At 39.0% G+C, this 10,310-nt stretch overlaps 1 protein-coding gene across 4 annotated transcripts in view; it reads right to left on the bottom strand.

Annotated features, from left to right (window-relative positions):
* Positions 1-993: 993 nt before the first annotated feature.
* LOC140482294 (dehydrogenase/reductase SDR family member 9-like) overlaps positions 994-10,310 on the bottom strand; it is a 31,416-nt gene continuing 22,099 nt past the window's right edge. For 3 of the 4 annotated variants that reach the window (XM_072579533.1, XM_072579531.1, XM_072579534.1), the window contains exons 3-5: positions 7,850-8,108; positions 5,702-5,865; positions 994-1,666 (exon numbers count right to left, since the gene is read on the bottom strand). In XM_072579533.1, the coding sequence (XP_072435634.1) occupies positions 1,446-1,666; positions 5,702-5,865; positions 7,850-8,108 (644 nt within the window). In that variant the 3' untranslated portion in view covers positions 994-1,445. The remainder of the gene's footprint in view (positions 1,667-5,701; positions 5,866-7,849; positions 8,109-10,310) is intronic. The other variant, XM_072579532.1, reaches the window with a different exon arrangement.

Raw genomic sequence — 10,310 nt, 5'->3', positions numbered from 1 at the left:
GCAATGATAAAATCATTTACCCTGAGCCCACCTCTGATATTTTACGAAAATAAAGTAAGAATCTGTATTTCACATCCTTTGCTATTCTACAAGTGAGTTACAGATAGTTATATTTTCTGATATGGAAGGAAACACAGCAGCTAGTTAAAGGGAACATAGCTTGATCAATAGTGGTATAATAGAAACAAAAACAAATTGCAGTTGTAAGCATATTTGAATTGATCTAACTTTTAAATTTCAGTGCTTTATTTTGAAGAACAATGCAAAAACATTCTAAACCTGATTTTAAAAATTGCGTCTTGGAGATAAATATTGACTCAAAACAAGCAACCATATTTTTAAGAAAAAATAAGTGGAAAATAACTAATTGTGCTCATGGATGAGTGACTCACTGTCATGTATAAATGGAAGATTATATCAGAACAATTATACTAGTGGAACTGGATTCTGTTCCTAGTACTGCCTCCCCCAACCCTTTCAGGACTGACAGGTTTGCCTCACCCTCTCCAGTAGCATAATACGAATTACCAAATACAGAGGCATAAATTCCATATAATCATAATTCAGGACTTAAATGTTGTGTAATATTACTAAGTTTAAAAAAAATGACTGCTGTAAAAATCACTGAAAAATCATCACTTGTGTTGAAAACACAACGTCTGGTTCAGGGTAACCATTGAAACAATGTTTACTATAATACTCAACAAAAATTTCTCGCAAAGATCCAGTGATCTCTGTAGTCTTTTGCAAGATCAGATAAAATCTAAAGCCAAGGCAAGAAGATCTCTAAGCATGCAGTAACAGTAAAGTCATCAAACTGGGTAAACTAGGTGAAAGTGGATACTGCAGATGCTGGAGATTAAAGTCAAGATTAAAGTGATGCTGGGAAAGCACAGCAGGTCAAGTAACATCAGAGGACCGGGAAAATTGATGTTTCGGGCAAAAGTCCTGATGAAGGGCTTTTGCCTGAAACATCAATTTTCCTGGTCCTCAGATGCTGCCTGACCTGCTGTGCTTTTCCAGCACCACTCTAAACTGGGTAAGCAGTAATCATGTTGGGAGTATTCTGACAGACAGTATGCCAGGAGTAAAAATTACAGAATCTCTTCATGTTTAACTTAAATTACTAAATGAATGATTGAGGCACATGCATGGCACCAAAACTAAAACATTATAAAGAAATTTTAAAAACATTGAAATATTTGGAATTTCTTATCATAAATACAACTGTAAGCAATCTGGTACTAGTATAGTGGCATATTTCATCTCCTGAAACAAACTCCAGACTCACTCCTGCATGTAGTTTGTTCATATGACAGCACTTCTTTCACTGCAGAAAAATGTGGCGGCATGTGTGAAGTTGTTCCTTCTTTTTGATGTTTTCTTATCAGTTTCATTACTTCCATTAAAGTGATGTTGGTTTAGAAGATGGAGTGAAGGTCTTTTCATATAGCAGTTGAATCTATTACAATATCCTGAGCCAACAGATAGTCTGAAGCAAATGTCGGTAAGTAAGTCATTGGAATCCACAGGAGCTTCGCATCAATGCCTGCACTGTAACGGGACCGAGGGTACTTTGCTGTCAGAGCATGTTCCATACACCACACCACCTTGGAAAGGTCTGTACTTGATAGTTTCTTCACTAAATTCTCCTGTCTGGTATCTGCTGTGGAAGACCCAAAACAAATGTTAGAAAAGTTGATTGTAATAAAATATTTTTTAAAAAGCCACTACAAATAAAAATGGAAACTGGAAACCTGAAGTAAAGTAGGGAGTACTGCAGACACATAGGAAACCCATCAACATCTAAAATGAGGAGCAGCATATTAACATTAACTGGAATGGATTTCAATCTCAACAAAACTGGAAGTTAAATGACATTAATCTGACATAAAATACAGATATGAAGAGGACAGAGTTATGGGGAAAGAGGTGAATGCCAAAATGCTGAAAGAACCTTTCACATAAAAAATTGTTGGTATAAAAGCTAACATAATTCACTACAAAGCACTTAAGTAATGACAAATAGAAATAGCTAAATAAGGCAACAGAATTAAAGAACTGAAAACCACATCGGGGAGGTGATGGCTTAGTGGTATTATAGCTAAACTATTAATCCAAAAACACAGCTAATGCTCTGGAACCCAAGTTTGAATGCCAGCGTAGTGGTATTTGATTTCAATTTTAAAAAACTAATGATAACCATGAAGCCATTGTTGATTTGAGAAGTGTGGTGCTGGAAAAACATAACAGGCTAGGCAGCATCTGAGGAGCAGGAGAATCGATGTTTCGGGCATAAGCCCTTCTTCCTGAAGAAGGGCTTATGCCCGAAACATCGATTCTCCTGCTCCTTGATGCTGCCAGGCCTGCTGTGTTTTTCCAGCACCACACTTCCCGACTCTGGTCTCCAGCACCTGCAGTCCTCACTTTCTCCCAGCCATTGTTGATTGTCAAAATAACCTTCACTAATGTCCTTCAGGATAGGAAATCTGCAATTGTTACCTAGTATGGCCTACATGTGACTTCAGACCCACAGCAATGCGATTGACACTTAATTATCCTCTGAAAGCCATTCAGTTGTATCAATTGCTACAAAGTCTAAACAAAACAGAACTGAGCGGATCATCTGGCATTTTCTAGGCCTGGAACAGACAATGGCAGAAACAGATTTGTCAACCCTGCAACCCTGCAAAGTTCTCCTCACAAACATCTGAGGGCTATTGCCAAGATTAGGAGAACTGTCTCACAGATGAGCCAAGCAACAACCTGACATAGTCATACTCACAGAATCATAACTTACAGACAATATCCCAGACAGCACCACCATCCTCCCTGGATATGTCCTGTCCCACCCAGCAGGGGTGGCAGCACAGTGGTATACTGTCAGGAAGGAGCTGCCCCGTGAGACCTCAACATTGATGCTGGAACTCATGAAGTCAAGAACAAGGAAACCATTTGGTGATTAACATGTACCATGGTCCCTCAGCTGATGAATCAATACTCTTCCATGTGGAGCAACATTTACAGGAAGCACTGAAAATGGCGAGTGGATGGTGGATTTTGATGTCCATCACCAACAGTATTTCAGCAGCAGTATTGTTATGAAACTGGCGGGGTCCTAAAGGGCATAGCTGCTAGTTTGGGTCTACAGCAGGTGGTAAGGGAACCAACAAAAGGGAAAAATATACTTAACCTCATCTTTGCCAATCTGCCAGCTGCAGGTATATCTATCCATGACAGTATCCATAAGTATGACTACCACATAGTCCTTGTGGAGACAAAGTTACACCTTCGCATTCAGAATAACCTCCATCATGTTGTGTGGCATTATTACTGTGCCAAATGGGACAGACTTCAAACAGATGCAATGCAAGACTGGACATCCATGTGGTGCTGTGGGCCATCAATAGCAGCAGAATTGTATTCCAGCACAATCTGCAACCCCTTGGCCCAGCATATCCCCCAGTCAACCATTACTATTAACCAGGGGACCAATCCTAGTTCAGTGGAGAGTGCAAGAGGGCATGCTAGGAGCAGCACCAGGCATACCTGAAGATGCATAGGTTAAATTATTATATTTTACATTAGGATTAAACCTCAGCACATCATTGGCCAAAGGGCCTGTTCTGTGCTGTACTTTTACTTTTCTATGTTCTGTAATGTGTCATCCTGATGAAGCTACTGTAGTGATTGTAACGAGGTTATCTAGATGGACCTCATAGAATATCAGTTCCCTGACTGGGGCTTTTAATCTGATCCAATCAGAGAGCCCCACCTGACAGGAGTATGAGACATCTTGTGCACTCTGAGAGCTGACTCTGAGGAAGCTGGATCAGTGTCAAAGACTGTCCGCATGTAAATAATGGGTGGCTTAATGATGGAATACTGGCCTCTGCGCAGTTATTTCAGATACCAAATAGGACGATTCGCATGCTAAACAGTATAAGCAGCAAGTGGTAGACAGAGCTAAGTGATCTCACAACCAACAGATCAGATCTAAGGTCTGCAATCCTGCCTCATCCAGTTGACACGGTGGTAAACAATTAAACAACTCACTGGAGGAGGAGGCTCCACAAATATCACCAATGATGGAAGGGCCCAGCACATCATTGCAAAAGATAAGGCTGAAGCATTTAGAGTAATCTCCAGAAGTGTTGAGTGCATCAGATTAAAAGCCCCAATCAGGGAACTGATATGGAGGAGGCCAAAATGGATCTTATTAGTCCCCAACATTATCCATGCGAACCAGTTTTATTCACTCTGGGTGACATCAAGAAAAGGTTGGAGACACTGGATACCGCAAAGCTTATGTGCCCTGACAGCATTCCAGCAACAGTACTGAAAACTTGTGTTCTAGAACTTGCACTCCCCTAGCCAAGCTCTTCCAGTACAATTACAACACTGGCATCTACCCGACAGTGTAGAAAATTGCCCAGGTATCCCCTGTACATAAAATGCAGGACAAATTCAACCCGACCAATTACTGTCCCATCAATCTACTGTCAACCATCAGTAAGATGATGGAAGGTGTCATCAATAATGCTATCAAGTAGCATTTTCTCAGCAATAACTTGTTCAGTGATGCCCAGTTTCAGTTCTGCCAGGGCCACTCAGCTTCTGACTTCACTAAAGCCTTGGCTCAAACATGGACAAAACAGTTGAATTCTAGAGGTGAGTTGAGAGTGACAGACATTGACATCAAGGCTGCAATTGAGCGACTGTGCTTTTAAGGAGCCCAAGCAAAATTGGAATCAATGGGGGTATCAAGGGGTAAACTCTCTGATAGTTGGAGTCATACCTGGTATAAAGGAAGATGATTGCAGCTCCAGGACATCTCTGCAGGAGTTCCTCATGGTACTATCCTGAGACCAACCATCTTTAACTGCTTCATCAATGATCTTCTATCCACCATAAGGTCAGAGTGGGGATGGTCGCCGATGATTGCACAATATTCAGCACCATTCATAACTCCTCAGGCACTGAAGCAATCAGTGTTCAACTACAACATGATCTGGACAATATCCAGGTTTGGGCTGACAAATAGCTAGTAACATTCATGCCACACAAATGTCAGGCAATGACCATCACCAGTAAGAGATAATCTAATCACTACTCCTTGACACTCAATGGTGTTACCATCACTGACTACCCCACTATCAACACTGGCGGTTGCCATTGACCAGAAACTCAATTGGACTTGCCACATAAACAAAGTGGCTATAAAAGTAGGTCAGAAGCTAGGAATACTGCAGGAAGTAACTCATCACCTGACTCCCCAAAGCCTAACCATCACCGAAAAGACACAAGTAAGGAGTGTGATGGAATACTCCTCATTGCCTGGATGGGTGGAGCTGCAACAATATTCAAGAAGCTGAATGTCTTTCAGGATAAAGCAGCCTTCTTGGTTGGCACCATATCAACCCTGTTAACCAAACATTAGTTGGCAAGAAGGGGTGAATGTCTTGCCAAGACTAACTTACCTGATTATGTTGAATTTGGTGGCAAACACCAAAATATAGAAATTACTCTCACCAAATATTGATGTATCCTCATTTATTAAATATGCTAACTTAAGTACTCAGTCATTTATTTTAAATGGGCCATCATTAAAATAGGAAAAGTTAAATCATGCATGTTAACAGTCATAATATAATTCTTTAGGCTGAAAGTTGACCAGAAAATTTAAGTGTATATTTCTTACATTGTATTAAATATTTTTCTCCATATTGCTTTTTCAGGTCAGGTGAAAGATGATCCCAGAGCTCTTGCTTTCCATGACGCTGTAAGTTGCAATCTGTCAGTTTGGTTACAAACATCCCAGGCTCGATACATGACACTTTTATTCCAAAATGCTTCATATCACGCCTGAATAAGCAAATTTTGTATATGGATGAGAACAGAAAAGTTAATCAAATCTGTTGTAGAACTGTTCTAATGTAGAAAATATATTATTTAGTCACTGATACATTTCTAATGAAATAACATTATTCCTCATCCGGTGCTTTGAACAAAGGCAGGTGAGGTGGTGACTGCAGTGTGTTCTTGTTTAAATGTAGTTTGACCCTACTGCAAATACAGCTCAAGTGCCTATGAAATACTTAACAATGCTAGATCACATCTGCTGATCATGTGAATCCCAATGTTGATAAAACCAATAGGTTTAGGATGATGTATCAACTAAGTCAAGCCGAGACATCTGTCAATACCTATGGACACAAGTCACAGAGTAATTCCAGGAAAACAATAGAGGAAACCCTTTAATCTTGCCAATCTGTGAATTTGATTTTGATCTGAGCTTAGAAATTAAAATATATGGCTTAAAATATCTGGAAAAGGAAATTAAAGCTATGTGCCTTTACTATAAATCTTAAGCATCTTATTAAAAAGAAATTGGAAATTAGTGTCCACAAAATCTGGTTAGTTATTGTCCACAAAATCTAGTTAGTTATTGTCTTACAATGATTCAGTAAACTTCAAAATCTTCAAATACTGCTGTCACAAATTATAACCAAATATTCTCTGAAATTAACCCATAGATGGACTGACAAAGATTTAAAACACAAGGTCAAAGTGAAAACATTATCAGTTAATCTACTCACCCATTAGCCCTGCATGGGTCAACTATATGGATTTATCAATCACTCTTATCAATTATAAAAGGAGTAAATTTTACAAAAAAGATCATTTGCGGCAAGTGTGCAAATACTGATATTGATTTGTTCCTTCTGCTACTATCTAATCTTCCATACATAATGAGCATTCAAACTTGGGACTATTTAAACTGGCCACCTGGGGGCCAGTTTGAACTAGACTACATTCAATTTCCTGGGAATGGAATTGATTCTCTGAGTCATATCTGTTCCCAATAAAGGGAGTAAAATAAAATACATCTGATTACCAATCCTCAGGTAATTCAGTTATGTACTACATCCATTGTAATTTGATGCTAATACACTCTTCTGCAAATGAATACTCAGAAGCATTGAAACTGTCGTAGGTTAAATGATTTTTTTTTAAATTACCTATTGTGTCAAAAAACTCCAACCTTTGATGGTGTTAGATAGAAATATCCTGTAGTTATTTCCTGCATTTCACATTCTCAAAATATTTGAAATATATTTTAGTGATGTGAATTGAGGATTAAAATTTGGCCAACCAGCCAGAAGAAATGCAATTTCCTCTTCAAATAGCACTTCTAAATATTCCAGAGAGGATAGACAAAGTATTACTTTATTGTCTCTTTGGAAATATAAAATCTCCACCCATGTGGCATTCCCTCAGTCATTCAACCTTAAATTACATATTGTGGTTTTGAAGTGAGGTGCTAAAGTCACAATTTTCTGAATCAGAGGCTAAATTGCTACCATGTAGTGAAACCTAAAAAACAACTATTGCAATATGGATATAAAACAAAAACCTTGCTGTTGGTTTCATCCACATAATGTGGTGTATACTCAGGATGCTACAAGTCATACTGACTGAGGAGTAGAGTAAGGGATAAATCAACTCTGCATGTAAGCTTTGCAAATTGCTAATATTTTTTCAAGGACAAGAATATCCAGTTATCTCTGATATTAAACATGCTCCATTTAAAGTATTAAAAATTCTCAGTACTCCACAGGGAACCATTAATACTCATGATAAAATCAGTGCTAAAATCAAACTAGCATGTAGTGACACCTTGAGGAAGATCTAGCTTTAATTTTGTATGAATGTGGCTCCTAAGTTACAAAGCTACTTTACATCAAAGCATAATATTGTAAATACAGCAATATATCTGAAGTTTAGATTATATGTCCTTTCATGCTGCACTATAGTTTAAATGCATGTTAACATAGGATATCCTAACCTTAAACTATCGTTGAAAGCTTCCATTCCAAATTTTGATGGGAAGTATCCTCCACCAGTCAATGATAATCGGCCAAGCACACTGCTTACATTCACTATTCTTCCTCTGGCTTTCTTAATCAGAGGTAACAACTTTAATGTAATTTCAATCGGTCCCAATAAATTAACTTCAATAGGTCTTCTGAAATGTTCAATCTGTAGCCAATCTGTGGGACAGAATATTCCAGCTATTCCAGCATTGTTTATTAATCCCCATAGACCTGCAAGGAAAAGTTAGGATAATTATGCACATACAATAATGTATCTAACACCTTTAACATTAATTCTAGGTATAACAATAGAAGCATTAAGGAAAATTAATATTTATAGCTTAGTTCCATTTATGACCATAAACTGTACATATTTTTAAAAACCTTAATTGAATTATTAAATCAGATCAATATAAAACTAATTTTGGCTTATCTGACTATTTATAGGTAGATCCAATAATATTTATTGGCTCTGCACTAGGTTACTTGTTCTTTTTTTTCTTAGCTTGTGAGACTTGAGGTGAGACAAGTCTCAATATCAGTGAAATAATGACAAAGGACAACTTCCTCTTCTTAATCACTGCTGCAAGTGTAGGTGTGCAAAGGTGTGGTTATTATTCCTATTATTCTTAAACTCGATTACCTGTATGCAGTCCCGAATGGCTACTGTCACTGACACAAGTCAAGAGAATGAAGAAAAGCAGTGAGAATGAACATATGAGAGCATCACTGATCATTCATAAAACAATTCCTGGCACTCATCAACATGGGTAAGAGGATGCAAGAGAGGTTTGAAGAAAGCCTCGCCAATGGACAAGGTGCAGGGTAGACCCAAAGGCTTTCCTTCTTGGATCCAGAGCAATCCTGCTCCTTTTTGCAAGGACATTAAAAAGAACTAGGTCTCTCAAATATCTGCACCTGTTCTGTCTCTGTTTCTTCTTTCTGCCTGATCAATCCTAATAGAAAGCTACAGAAGATTCTCCTCTCAGGCCTCTGATTGAAATTGCCGTTCATTCCCAATGACATTATCTTGTATTCACAAAAATAGGAGAATGGAAAGAGGTACCTGAGACTGGAAGTATGAGGAAGGATTCCCAGGGTTTGCAAGCACTGGAAAGGATTTCAATCACTTATAAGACTATGAGGAGTGTCTCAGAATGTGAGAATGAATTTAAATTTGAAAAGGAGCACTAAGCTCATATGTGATAGGATGAGGTGAAAAACAAAAACAAGTCAGGAGGCATGGCAAAAAGATATAGGTGGGGAGGCTGACAACCTGCACCGTGACATCACAAGAAATGCTCTAACACTGTGATACATAATGATGTATAGCCATTACTATTGGACAGAAAACAGGCATCAGCAGATTAGTAGCCTTTCCACAATCCTATAAGAGTTTCCTTCCCATTACTTTTGGGTGGCACGGTGGCACAGTGGTTAGCACTGCTGCCTCACAGCGCCAGAGACCCGGGTTCAATTCCCACCTCAGGCGACTGACTGTGTGGAGTTTGCACGTTCTCCCTGTGTCTGCGTGGGTTTCCTCCGGGTGCTCCGGTTTCCTCCCACAGTCCAAAGATGTGCGGGGTCAGGTGAATTGGCCATGCTAAATTGCCCATAGTGTTAGGTAAGGGGTAAATGTAGGGGAATGGGTGGGCTGCGCTTCGGCGGGTCGGTATGGACTTGTTGGGCCGAAGGGCCTGTTTCCACACTGTAAGTCTAATCTAATCTACTTCATTTGAAAGAGAATTGAACAATTTGTAAGATAGGTGATCAACTTTCTGTTCCCCCTTTCCTGGCCAGAATAAACCATTACAATTGATTTCTTTCCCCCTCAATCTCTTGTTTTCTTGCACTATATAAAGGCTCCCCAGATAGGCCTCTGTTAAAATCACTATTGGATCCTGCTGCTCTAATCAAACCACACTGACATAACTCCACAGAGGCTAGTATCCTGTCACCAAGTCACCCTTTATGTACACGTGGAACCAGCTCTCAGAGTGAACAAGATGTCTGACACTCCTGCTCTTATCTGACAGCCAGGGCCCCATAATTGAACCAGATTATTAGCCCCAATCAAGGAACTCATATTCTATGAGGTCCACCTGACTGACCTCTTTACAATCACTACACCCACTTTGAAAATTTGAAGGATCCTACTGCTTATGAAGGGGTTCTCTCTCACATGCTGAGAAGAAAACATGTTGAAATTGAAACAGTCTATTGTTCACTGACCTGGTGTCTGGCAAGAGGACATGGTTTAAATAAAAAAGTGTCATATTGGTCTCAAAACATTAACTCTGTTACTTTCTCCACAAGTGCTGTCAAACTTGCTGAGTTTCTACAGCACTTTCTGCTTTTATTTTAGATTTCCAGCATCTACAGTATTTAAGGATTTAAATATATATTTTATCTTTATATATCTCTCCTTCCATA

The sequence above is a fragment of the Chiloscyllium punctatum genome, chromosome 10 (genome assembly GCF_047496795.1).
Source record: "Chiloscyllium punctatum isolate Juve2018m chromosome 10, sChiPun1.3, whole genome shotgun sequence".
NCBI classification, from domain to species: Eukaryota; Metazoa; Chordata; class Chondrichthyes; order Orectolobiformes; family Hemiscylliidae; genus Chiloscyllium; species Chiloscyllium punctatum.
This window is presented reverse-complemented; position numbering and strand designations above follow the sequence as displayed.